General features: G+C 41.5%; 1 protein-coding gene across 1 annotated transcript; it reads left to right on the plus strand.

The window, feature by feature from the left end:
- Positions 1-885: 885 nt before the first annotated feature.
- Positions 886-13,944, plus strand: si:dkey-206f10.1 (adenylate cyclase type 8). Its single transcript, XM_026340747.1, has 23 exons — positions 886-1,387; positions 1,889-1,924; positions 2,073-2,190; positions 3,463-3,674; positions 4,171-4,914; positions 5,133-5,282; positions 5,492-5,622; positions 5,826-5,937; positions 6,035-6,162; positions 6,248-6,406; positions 6,679-6,913; positions 7,036-7,206; positions 7,330-7,430; positions 7,865-8,066; positions 8,743-8,823; positions 9,026-9,186; positions 9,279-9,360; positions 9,455-9,613; positions 10,164-10,310; positions 10,535-10,627; positions 10,741-10,855; positions 11,009-11,211; positions 13,036-13,944. The coding sequence occupies exons 4-23, from the start codon at positions 3,498-3,500 to the stop codon at positions 13,240-13,242; spliced, it is 3,558 nt and encodes a 1,185-aa protein (XP_026196532.1). The 5' UTR covers positions 886-1,387; positions 1,889-1,924; positions 2,073-2,190; positions 3,463-3,497; the 3' UTR covers positions 13,243-13,944.

A 13,944-nucleotide genomic window follows, 5' to 3' on the forward strand; every position in this document is an offset into this window, starting at 1 on the left:
ATTATTACCCACTTTTTCTGAATGTTCCCATCAGAGTCTATGCGTTTTGTATTTCTGTTCCTTGTTTACTGCTTTAACAGTTCAGCCCACACTAGATGGCAGCTGGTGTGTAGCACCTCCGACCGGGTTAAACCCATCTCAGTAGGTCAGTTCTATTGAGCTAATGAAGCATAAGCTAGATCTCAAAAGAAAGCAGGTTGGGGAGGAGGTCATTTCTAGATTTAGTCGTTCTGCCTGTAGTTATTGTGTTTTAATTGAATCTAATTGAGTTTAGTGGAAAAGTGCAGAATTCATCAGTTCAGACCTACTTGCTGGAAAGGTATGGTAGAGTGAGTCAGTGATGAATGATCACTTGTTGGGGATGAGCCTGTGTTAAATTAAAATTTGTAAATCTTTATATGGCGACAGACATGTTGTTTTGCATTAGAAAGGTTTTGTCTTTGGTTTGTATGTTTGTTTTGACCCATGTTCTTTACACTTTGTGCAACTGCCTACAATAACAGCTACCATGTATTATATATATATTTATATTGTACCAGCCATCCAACAGCAGTCATGTCTGTGATATACAGTCACAAATAGATCCCTGTATGTGGCATAAGTTAAATGTTTGGCTAGCAAACACAGGACTGGGACTAATTCTGTTGCTAAATTTGGCATGATTGAAAAAGAATCAGCTGATTAACTGCAGTTAACCTAAACACTATTTAACTCTTGGGGTTTTATCCTAAGTGGACTCACGTGTCCTAACTCATCCCCGAGGTGGCCACAAGTTCACAGGTGCTTCAAATAGAGCTGCTAAATAAAATGTCAGCTTGAATGTTTAGAGCGTTCACTTCACGTGCCTCTAATCAACAGTGGTCTTCAAGAAAAGATCTACACCGGCTGACTCACTCACCCCTGTTGTTCCTGACAGTGACATCTTCTCACATTAAATTGTTTTTCTACATGCTTGCCAAGAGTCAAAGAGCCGTGCTGATGTTGCAGGAGTCAAAGTAGAACTAACTAACTGTTGCTAGCTATATTTAGACGCAGTAATCAGCACGACAGGCTAGGCCGTCATAGTGGACCATATGGGAATTGTTAGATCAGCCTTAAGCACGTTGTGCGTTGTCTGGACATAATTAGAAAAGCAAGGCTCAAAAACTTTAACCAGCTTTCAACCATAGGGACCACGGATTGCTGCTGAACTTATTCAACCTCTGTTGGTTGCTTTACCCATGTGCACACAGTACAGTGTAAAACGGCAAATTAATTGACAAAGAACTTGTATCGTGTGACTTCTGTTTTGGAATAGATGGAGCTGAGGATGTCTTTCTCTCGGTGAGACATGCAGAAATGTGTGATGAGACAGTAGAGTCATCCATTGGAAAGAAAAGAAAGAGCTGTAAGTCACTGGCATAGCAATGATGGATAAAGCTGTAATAGAGCCTATACATGTAATATAGATTGAGAGAAGAGTCCTGTGGAACAGCTTTAGGTCCAAATGAACAGTTTTCAGATTAACATGCCAGATTATGTTTTTAAAATAATATCCAAATGCCCGTACAGCTCAAACATGTTTTTCTCTTATAACCCTATAAAGTCCCTGATGCGTAAATACATCACCCAGAAGACAAAGACACTGAGGACCCCGTTTTTTCTCACTGTTGCGACTTCAGAGTAAAAGAACAATTCAGAGTCTGTGAAAAAGAAGTCAAATGAAAGATATTATTGCAGTACTATTTGATTTAGGTGTAAATGGTTTTAAAACATTGGTTTAACTTGGTCAAAGTTGAAAGCATTGCGTTTTTCTTGGTATATTCTTGGTGCCAGTGACCTCAGCTTAGCAGGTCAGCGAGAGTGGCTGCTGACTAATTAATCCTCTTTTCGTCCCTCACTCCTGTAGTTCTGCTCTGTGGCAGTTGACTTCAAAACAGTCCAGGTAATGACCTACAATACCGCTAGAACGACTCCACACTATTTCAGTGGACCTATGATTCCCCCTCCTCGTCAGTTTTTGGCATTGCATAACGGCGTTGACTACTTGAGGTTTAATTTTTCCTTTTTATGGATTATGACTTTGTTTTCAGATCGGCATACAGTTGCTGTGGGATGGAATCATTAACGGTGGATAAGAACAAGGTGGTTGAATATATTTTATGGAAAAACTGGTTGCGAGGAGTGGAAACAATATGTAAAATGGGACAGGTCAGTCTTATTTTTGGTCTCTTTTTTTACTTAGAATAGGTGCAGACTATAGCATACAGGTAGCCTAAATTCAAAAGGTGCATATATTATCATATACATATAAATCAGTCTAAAGTTTTAGTAATTAGTCTTGAGTGTTGTAGTGAACCATGTCTGTGTATGTACAATGTTTATACATATATCTACAGTTTTAGAGGTTCAAATGTAATTAGACAATTAGCAGCTCAGCAGTTGCATAGTGAGTTGAGGGTTATTCCCTTATTAGTTCATTTGCAGGTAAGCAGATTAAAGGTCTAAAGCTGATTTCAAGTGTGGCATTTGCATTTGGAATCTGCTGTTGCTAATCATCGTCACTGAAGCAAGCCATCACTTGACAGACAGGTGATCTCAAAACACCAAAAGGTCCAATGGAAAACAACTGTGGTGCAGAACATAATAATTATTATACATTTGAGAATGATGGGAATATAAGAGTTCAGAGAAGGGAAGGAACTGCTCATTGTCTATGGTGCTTCACAGGTACTTGTTAAGGCAAAGAAGTGGCATATTCTGCAATGGCCAAGACAATCACCTGACCAGAATCTGACTGAGCATCTATTTTGCTTCCTGAAGTAATAAATGTCCCAAGAATGAGCATGAGAATGTAGTATTCACTCACCGGGCAAATATGTTTTAGTTGCCAGTCCTAATTTTAAAATGTGTCTCTTCTAATATGAAGTGTTGAATCACATCACTGTGCATCGTGGATACATTATATTGGTTAACATCAGGCTATTTATAGGGGACTGTGGAGTGGGGGGGTGGGGAGGGGACCTGGAGGAGTTTAACTGTGCATTAACCAGCTCAGGTCTAAATCTGGTTTGTTGGAAAGCTTCCTTTCTTCTGGCGCACATTGTGTAAACACATGCATCAGGTGTCTCATCCCAACACATGTATTGTCAACTTTGTTCATATTAGACCTGTTTGATCATGGTAGGAGCCACAGTGACGATAAAGTCAGTCACAATAGTCAGCATTCAAAATCAGTAGTCAATACAGCAGATAGCAGGACAGATAAGAAAATGCTGGATAAACTGTAATCTAGTTATTAAACACACTTACAGCTTTCTGCACTGCTCCAGTTTGTAAGGATTTCTGGTATACAGCATGTTTGTTCCTCTCCAAGCAGGAAACATGACTTTACTTACCTGTATGTATAAATAGATTACTCTCCCTATCCACCATCCTTTCCTTCTTCTCTCACCATCTCCATCATCACCTCTCCCACCTTAGGCTGCCGACTCCTCCTGATCTGAGACCAGCAACAGATGCCAGCTAAGGTCATCACCATGGTGACCTTTGCTGAGACGACACAGGTCTCCCCCGTGGAGCTGTGTGAACCTCCCTGCCTGACGACGACCCTGTCATCTGGGCTGCGGCGGAAAAATATGCTGTGGCAAAATGCTGTAAAACACATCATTATCCAGCAGGAGCTCAGTGCCCAGGTGACAGATTATCTCACAGTCAACAGTAGATTTGTTGCATCCAGATGGAAATATTATTTGGATGCTATTGTATTGTACATATTCCTCAAAAAGATTATGTGGATTTCGTGTACTAGAAGAGACATGGCATCCTTTTGATGTATCTGTGTATCTGCGCACTCACAGCATGAACAAATCATAGCGTTTGTGCATGTTTTTAAGTCAGTGACCAAAACTCAAACTATCAGCACAAGCACTACTAATGAGGAAACAGCAAATACTTTTTCTTGTAATTTTTTTCTTGTAAAGTAATAGTTTAAAATAGTCTTTGCAAGTACTAGTCTTACTACGCATTACTTTTTATTTTCATCCAATAAAAAGATACTTTTTATTGGATGCTTTCTGTGATACAACTAGAACTGTTTTATTACAGTCTCCTAGTGGTAAGTTCAGCAAAAAGAACAGGAACCATATTTTATGCTACAGCAACATCAGATTTTCTGTTGTGTTTTGACAGGTAGGAGTCGAGCCAGCACACAAAATGTTTGTGACAGATGCCTACATAGAGGAGATCAACAGACAAATCCGGCACAAGGCCTCCCGCGGGGTCATAAAACGCCGCTCCTCCACATTTAGAGTCCACCCTTCCCAGGCCCGTAGTTCCACCAGCACATACAACAGTGTTGGAGGGCCTTTTAACAACTACATCAGCGATACTGACTTCTTTGTGCACTGGGGTCACACTATCTGGGGCATCTACATACCCACTCTGAGGCACACCTTCAAGTCTCACGACCTTGAGAAACTCTACCAGCAATACTCCTCTCGCCAAAGACGCAATTCTCTCGCTGTCACAAATGTAATAGATGCTGTGGCCAAACTGAATGTATTGGTTCTATACCTGGCATTGGCCCCTGAGCCAGCTCCGGACACCTTGCGAGGCTGCTTGACAGGCATTTTCATGGTGTTAGCTATAGCACTGTGCATTGTGGTGTTGAACTGCAAAGACTCAGTGTCTCCGCAGTGGCTTCATTACGCTGGCCTAGCCAGCTGGTTGTCACAGACCACACAGGTACTGGGAGGACTCATATATGGACTGGAAAAAGACCCTTCGTGGTATGTTTTGTTCACATTGTTTGCTACATACACTCTTCTGCCATTACCTCTGCTGTGGGCCATGTGTGCTGGCACCCTCACCTCAGTACTACACCTTCTGGTGGAGATGGTGTGCTACTACAATGATGCCATGCTCATGAGAAAGGTGAGAAAATCTGCTGTTTTTGGAAAATTTCAAATCTAATAGCCCTCGAGAGTAATACTGAATGTCCCATCTGGAAATTTTAAATAATTCTTCCAAAAACAAAAAAAGTATTATTTGACAAATTACTATTGAAAGAAACATGTTATTTTATTTGGGCGAAGATTTACAGTCCTATTCCAGCCCTTGTTGCATGAACTGCGTGGATCTCTTGGATGCAGGTGTTTGCCAAAGGCCTGCTGTATCTTGGTATGAACACAGCTGGCTTGTTCATCCACTACCTAACAGACCATACCCAGAGACAGGTTTTCCTGGAGACACGCCGCTGCATCGAGGGTCGCCTCAAACTAGAGCAAGAGAACCAGAGACAGGTAATGTCTGTTGCCATTGTGCTATAAATAATAAGGTACTGTTGAGGAAGACTTACAGAATTATTATTATTCTCCGAATCTTTTTAGGTGATATCTACATAGGATTTACTATTTCAAGAATGCAAATGTCTCCTAAATTCTCTTGTGAACTATGTGTAAAGAGGCACTGTACTACAAATAGTCATATTGGGCTTTGTGTCGCCACACAGGAGCGTCTGGTGCTGTCAATCCTGCCTCGCTTTGTTGCCCTGGAGATGATCGCCGACATAAGTGCAATGGAGGACGAAGTTAATCCTCAGGAGTTTCACAAGATCTATATCCACCAGTACAAAGATGTCAGGTACACACATGCACACATGTATTTATTTAACTAGGAATTAATGCACAGATTTTTCATAGATGAAGTAAAGCAGATTAAGTCTTAAGTCTTCTTTTTCAAATGAAAAACTCTTTATTTATAATTGTACAGACTGGAACAGAAGAGTTCAACAAGAATCTCAAGCACACATTAAATGTGTCTTTCTCTTTGTCTCCTCTGTGCAGTATTCTTTTCGCAGACATCAAGGGCTTCACTCTGTTGTCTATGAATCTGTCAGCCCAGGATCTGGTTCGAATTCTGAATGAGCTTTTTGGACGCTTTGACCGACTGGCAGAGGTAAAATCCTGACATAACATACAAGGGATATTTTTTAAACATCAGTGTGTTCTATTGAGACAGTTGTGGTGTTTACTTTGGTGTCTCTTCATGATAGGAGTACCACTGCCTGCGAATAAAGATATTAGGAGACTGTTACTACTGTGTGTCAGGGGTTCCTGAGCCACAGCGTGCCCATGCTCGTTACTGCGTTGAAATGGGTCTGGCTATGATCAACACCATACGGTCAGTTGTGACGTTTGATTGTTTGTCACATAGACTTGGGCAGCAATGGCAACAAGAGTTAATATTAGTTTAACATGGTCCCCAGGTTCGTGCGTAAGCAGCTGAAATTTGGCATGGAGATGAGGATCGGGATCCACTCGGGCTCTGTCCTGTGTGGAGTTCTGGGTTTGCAAAAATGGCAGTTTGACGTCTGGTCCTGGGACGTGGGCATCGCCAACATGCTGGAAGCCGGGGGCATACCAGGGTGTGTTACTACTACCAGTAGAGTACCACTTTGATAGAACTCATCAATCCCCCTTACTAGCACATATTTGATTTTTTTAAGCCACCTGGATCCTACTGTTGTTCTGCTAGTTCACATTGTTTAGCTTATTTGCCATGTCTGTAGCAAACTTTACTAAAAGTATGTCAAATCAAATCAAAACATAAACTTGGGCTTCCTCATGCATGTAAAAAGCTAAGCAAATCTCATTCTGGATGAAATAATGAATTATTTTACTGCTGTATCTCATTCAGACGCATCCACATCTCAAGGGCGACTCTGGACTGTCTAGAAGGCATCTACAAGACAGAGGATGGACATGGCCGTGACAGAAATGAGTTTCTACGTAAACACAACATTGACACTTTCTTCATTTGTCCTCAAGAAGAAAGGAGCAAAACTGAGCACAGTGAAGCCCCCAAACTCCAGAAAACCAATCAAGCCTGGAACCCGGAGATTCCCTTTGGACATGTCACTGACATGAACAGTGTAGGGAATCATTGTGTTTATAGTCCTGAGCGCCTATTTTAAATTGCAAAATGTCTTTTGGTAAATCTGTTATTATCATCTGATCAGTCTCACACTGTTCATATTCTTTTCATGTACTGTAGATCCTGGCCTCCTTTACAAACGGTTCACTGCCCAGTGTATGGCAGTCCACTTCCAAAGAGATCAACAGACGCATCAAACATGCTATAGAGGTTCGAAGTACTGAACGTGTGCACAAGAAGCACATCTCTCCGGTGACCCTTGCATTCAAGGACACACACATCGAGGACAAGGTATGAAGGTACAAAGACAAGTTAGAAAGGTGCTGATAAGGGGAAACTAATCAGAAGGATAAATGCCAAGGATCACATGGCACATGGTGTTGATTTTTCTTTGATCTCTTTTGGTTTGTTCAGTTCTCCCAAATGAGAGATGAAATGTTCAACTCCAACTTGGTCTGCTCCTTCATCGTGCTTCTCTTTCTCATGGCTGCTCAGGTCATTAGCCCTGCTCCAAGGTAGGAAAACGCTATTCAATCTAAGCTTAAACTGTCAGCACTGTATTAAAGAAACAATTTGTGGCACTGAGAGCAATATTTAAAAGGGGGACTGCAGTCCCAAGTTGTCAGAGATGAAGTAATGAAGACCTGGTCAGGTGCCGCTGATGTTAAATCTTACTGGACAAATATACAGTGCGCAGGATCATACAGTTCATTTAATACAGTAAATGTTTACATACCGTTTCTTTCACTTTTAGGGGTTTATCAGGTTTGAATCATTTGAATATGCCCCTAATATACACCTGACCTTATTCCCTGAGAAATCAGGAAAATAAAAGCCTGTCGAGAATCTGTATAAATAAGATTTCAACAAACATTGGTTTAATCATATAAAAAAATATATTTTTCACAACTTTGCTCACATCCCTCTTGTTGTTGTTCTTCCTCCGCAGGCTGTTTCCAGCCGTTCTCCAGTTTTCGGTGTCTCTGCTCACCCACATGCTGCTGCTGCTGGTAGCTCTGGCTGAAGAGTTCAGGTGGATTCCTGCAGCACTTCAGCACTTTTGCTGCTGGATTCATGAAAATAACAGTGCCCGTAACATACTTACCCTTACCGCCATCACCATCAACTTTGGCTTGGCCTCAATTGACATGGTGAGAGACTAAACACTGGATACATTTCTATACATGAAAGGGATTATTAAAAGGTTGTTTCTGTGTCAAGGCTCATGGCTGTTGTCTGTGTTTGGTGGTCAATGCTATCTCTACATCATTTGGAACATCTACTTGGACTCATGCATGAGTTTTTTAGAATATAAGCATGAATAGACATGTAGATACATGTAGACTCCAACTTCACTGGTTGGAGTAGGAGTAAAATCTCTGTTATGCTATTTGCTCTGTCAAGGTAGAGATGCTTTTCAAACCAAACTGGCCAGCACAAACTGCAGGACATCGTAAGTCCACATGAAAGAGCTGTCGATCACACTTGTAATTCTTTCTTCCTGTTATATGTGCAATCCTTCTGAAATACATATTCATGGAGATGAAAGCAACACTTCGGTGCACCTCAGATGACAGGCAAGCTGTGCTTCCAGGCCTGTTTGATAAATAATATACAGAACTGCAGTCAGAACTACAAAGTCTAGTAAATGATGCTCACAAGCTTTACATTTGGTCTCTTCATTTATGTGCTTAAATTGAAGATCTGTTGAGTTTATCTAATCTAATAAATCTAATTGTTTATTTGTGATAGTGCTTATTTCAGCCTATGGTTAGTTGTCAGATGCCTTATATAAGTCATATATTTTGATATTTGTCTTTGGTACAGGTATGGTGCATCCTCACAGACACAGGAGAGGTTGATTTAATAGAGACGTCACGTCCACTCACCGTCTGCTCGTACCCTGAGGTCAGCACAACAGAAGTTAATACTGCTGCTCCATCTAAATGTCACAGCCATTCTGTAAACAATATCTGTCACTGCAAACATTTTGTATTGTGTTTAAAAATATGTGAGGCCATGTTAATTACCATAAATATCCCAGCAGCATTTTCTACTAAAAAAAACAAAGTTGTCTTTATAACTTTTTCTAACATCAATGTTTCCTCAGGCCTTTGTCCTGAGTGGTGTGATCGCCATGGTGACTTGTGCCGTGTTCCTGCGTCTGAACTCTCTGCTGAAGCTGGTGGTGTTGCTGTTGGCAGTGGCCATGTACTCCTACCTCATCCACCTGGCCTTCCTCACACTTACACACCATGATACGACGCACAGGTCAGTGTATACTGTAACTCTGGGGACACGCTAATTATACTATTTCATAGTTTTTTAATGACTTTATTATAAAAAGCTTTACTCCTTAACAGGTCCCACTATGTCAGGAGAAAAGGAATCTCCATCCTTCTCATGGCCATGTTTATTGTAGCCGTCTTCTACAATGGACGGCAGGTACCATATCCCTGTTTTTTAAGCTGGCTGCACAAAGGTGCTGTATCTGTCCTGTGACTGCTGACAGATGCTGTATCTGTCCTTTGTTCTCCAGTGGGAAGCCACCGCTAGGCTGGACTTCCTGTGGCGTCTGCAAGCCCAGCAGGAAGTGGAGGACATGAAGGAGCTGCGGGAACACAACGAGTGTTTATTACACAATATCCTGCCTGTGCATGTGGCGCGGCATTTCCTGGACCGGAGCAAGACTGATGAGGTATCAAAAACACCCTGACACCTTTGATCTCGGCTCTTACAAATGCTTTATTTCCTTCTCAGATGTTTTGCCTGTAATGCCTTTGTCTACTACAGAATACAATACGAATAATCCAAATTTATTTTGACAATTATGCCACATTTTTGAAGTACTTATTACTCATTAACTAGTTATACTGTAAGGCAGCTTTGCTGTTTATGAGTTTTCACTTTATTCTTATTAAGGAAAACTAGAAAAAACATCATACATGGCCATGATGAAGACAATTAACCATAATGAAAGTCAGAGTTGAATTCAGTCCATACCTGCTGACATAGAGGGAGCAGCCTCAAATGACCATGTAGAATGAACTTAAAATGATTCAATGTTTAACTGTGTTTGGTTACAAACCAAAGGAGTAAAACTACCTGATTTTATTTCAAATATCTCACTGGAATTTTAATTGTTTGTTTTTACTCCATGCCTCCACATTTTGGAACCTTTTATTGCAATTTATATTTATGTGTTTAACTTTGTGAACAGCAGCTGAAACCACAACTTTCCTTTTTAGGACCTTTACTCCCAGTCCTATGATGAAGTGGGTGTTATGTTTGCCTCCATCGCCGGGTTTGATGAGTACTTTGAGGAGAAAGAGTTCAAACACGAAGGTGTGGACTGCCTCCGACTGCTGAATGAGATCATTGCTGGCTTTGACGAGGTAATGAGAATAAAAATTAAACTGTTAAATGTTCCAACGAGTTCCTAAACCATAATAACACATGATGGCGTAATGTGTGATTTTTTTAATATACTGTATGTGACAATACAATCTTATATATAACATACAGTATACATGCATCAGCTGTTTTCACCTTTTATGTATGTTATATATGACAATAGTGTCTAACTTATTTCTTTGTCTCTAAATGTTCCTTCTACAAGTTGTTGGAGGAGTCATACTTCCACTATGTGGAGAAAATCAAGACCACCGGGAGTTGCTACATGGCAGCCTCTGGCTTAGCTCCAGAGAGACAGGTGGGAGATGTTCACGTACATAATCTGCATCATTTTGTTGCAACTATATTTCTTCATCAGTTACCGGTACAAGGTTTAATACCCTCCCTCCACCCCTCCTATCAATATCCAAGGACTCAAGGGATGAATGGAATCACCTGAGCGAGCTTGTTTTGTTTGCATTGGCCATGCAAGAGACCTTGAAAGAGATTAACAGGCGCTCTGCCAAAAGCTTTCAGCTGCGTGTGGGTTAGTGGCTGCACACACACACACACACACACACACACACACACACACACACAGACCAGCTAATAATGATGCACCATTCTTCAAGATACCTGCTGTGACAGACCGACTATTTCTTAGTGATTTTTTCTAAAGTAAATTATATTTGTAAAACAGGCATTGCCCATGGACCTTTGGTCGCAGGTGTGATTGGTGCTACCAAGCCACAGTACGACATCTGGGGGTCAACGGTTAACCTGGCCAGCCGCATGGACAGCACCGGTGTGAGCGGACGCATCCAGGTACCTGAGGCCACGCGCAGGATTCTGGCAGAATGGGGCTTTGTCCTGGAGTTACGAGGGGAAATATTTGTCAAGGGGGTAAGTGGCTGAAAGACAGAGATTGATTTTGTGCATCATAGTCTGAGGGGATTCTGGTGATTAAATGCAGTAATATATTTGATCTTTCAGTGGTCACGCAGTAGTGAAGTGAGAGAGACCATTTCACTGGGGACATTTTAAACTTAATTGAAACATTAATTGAGGTTAAATGAGGTTCAGTTAACTTCTGAAATTAAAGTGATGCACTGGGATCTAGCTGCCAAAATGAGAAAAAAACATTCCTATACTTCTCGTAGGGTCATAGGGTCACCGTTATAAATGACTCACTAATGTGGTTTGTACCTTAGGGCTTAAGACATCAACTGTGAGCTACTGCATGTCTGACCAGGGCATCGTGTTACACCTTTCTGTTTTCATTTACTCTTTTTGCTTCTTGAAAAAGAGATGAACTGCACAATCCCTCCACAGATTTTCTATGGGATTAAGGTCTGGAGACTGACTAGGCCACTCCATGACCTTAATATGCTTCTTCTTGAGCCAGTCATTTGTTGCCTTAGCCGTGTGTTTTGGATCATTGTCATGCTGGAGTACCCAACCACGACCCTTTTCAATGCCCTGACTGAGGGAAGGAGGTTCTCACCCAACATTTGACGGTACATGGCCCCATCCATCCTCCCTTTGATGCGGTGCAATTGTCCTGTCCCCTTGGCAGAAAAACACCCCCAAAGCATAATGTTTCCACCTCCATATTTGACAGTGGGGATGGTGTTTTTGGAGTCATAGGCAGCCTTCCTCCTCCTCCAAACACAGCGAGTTGAGTTGATGCCAAAGAGCTCGATTTTGGTCTTATCTGACCACAACACTTTCACCCAGTCTTCCTCTGAATCAGTCAGATGTTCAGTGGCAAACTTCAAACGGGCCTGTAGATGGGCTTTCTTGAGCAGGGGGACCTTGCGGGCACAGCAGGATTTCAGTCCTTCACGGCGTAGTGTGTTACCAACTGTTTTTTGGGTGACTATGGTCCCAGCTGCCTTGAGATCATTGACAAGTTCCTCCCGAGTGGTTCTTGGCTGATTCCTCACCGTTCTCATTATCATTGAAACTCCACGAGGTGAGATCTTGCATGGAGCTCCAGACCGAGGGAGATTGGCAGTTAATTTATGTTTCTTCCATTTGCGAATAATTGCACCAACTGTTGTCACCTTCTCACCCAGCTGCTTGGCGATGGTCTTGTAGCCCATTCCAGCCTTGTGTAGGTCCACAATCTTGTCCCTGACATCCTTGGAAAGCTCTTTGGTCTTGGCCATGGTGAAGAGTTTGGAATCTGGATTGATTGATTGCTTCTGTGGACAGGTCTCTTTTATACAGGTAACGAGCTGAGAGGGCTGCCAATGTCAGCTCGTTACCTGTATAAGATCCACCTGGGAGCTAGAGATCTTGCTGACGGATAGGGGATCATCTTGTTCTAAAAACAGAACAATAACAGATTTCCTGTCTAATGCTTTCAGTAACACCTGTGATTTGTCAAAACATCTGTTGCTAAAAGGCCTGTTACTCCAAACAGCTCCAGCCTAATGAGATTAATCAGTCAGGGAAGCTGAAAACACTTGTGTAGACCCAACACATGGGCGACAGCGATCACTCATCAGCTCACACTGAGAAAACTAAAATAGAAATAACAAAATAACAGAAGAGCTAAAACAAGAGAGACATCTACTGGTGAAAGGTAACAACAGACAGATCAAATAAAAATGAAATGTGTAGATGTGAATATTTGTATAACCATATTTATGAAGAGGACCTGGTCATAAATATCTTAAAGTTCACTGAAAAGACGTTTCTGTGTTCTGTGACCACTCGCAGGTGAGCGAGCACCAGGGGAAAGTCCGCACCTATTTCATCAGCACCATGCGCAGTAAGAGAGCCAGTATTGGGACAGATGGGGGCCGGACAGCGGGGCGCATGACTCTGGCAGGAGTGGTGTTTGGTCTCGTCCAGGCTAGACACAAGGAGAAGATGAGAGATGCCAGTGGGGGGTTCGGTCTGACTCCATGCACTCTTCAGTGCTAAGTGGACTATCAGATGACTGCGGGGAGAGAAGCACACAGTCAATGCATGTCGTCTCTATTTGTTTACAGTTCTGTTGTTATTGTCTCATAGTTTGCCATAATAAAACTAGGTGCACACGGGTTACAGGCTCCAGTGCTAATAGAGCCTTTGTTTCTGTCCTATGTTCAGCTTTATTTGTACAACAAATGTGAATAGTTCTTTTTGGTTTGCTGAGATAAAACTCCTACAGACGTCAGATGTCTCTGCGCCAAAACACACAATACCTCAAAAATACCAGCTCAACCTCTTATGAGCTACTTTTAGCCTATAACAGTACTGACTTGTGTGTTTTTTTATTGTTTATTCTTACTCTTAAGTCATTTTTTTTTTACAATTGACAATATATTTGTGAGTTGATTCACAACATCTACTGAGCTACTGATATTGAAGACTGTGTAAATATCTGTTAGAAGGCTTTTATTTTACTCCAAATAAGTGTTCATTGCTGCTTGGTATCATATTGTGCTTTAATTTTCTGTAATGATGTGGTTCCTACTCAGGAGACATTTCTTATCAGCTTTCATATTGTTATCAATATTCCTTTGGATTTCTGAGATTATTTTTATTATCAGTGTGACAAATTTCACCACAGCCAATTCAGTTTTACCTCATCACATGAAGATGATTCTGTCTTCTGTTACTTTAGCTACTACTGTAGTATTT

The sequence above is a fragment of the Anabas testudineus genome, chromosome 24, assembly GCF_900324465.2.
Source record: "Anabas testudineus chromosome 24, fAnaTes1.2, whole genome shotgun sequence".
NCBI classification, from domain to species: Eukaryota; Metazoa; Chordata; class Actinopteri; order Anabantiformes; family Anabantidae; genus Anabas; species Anabas testudineus.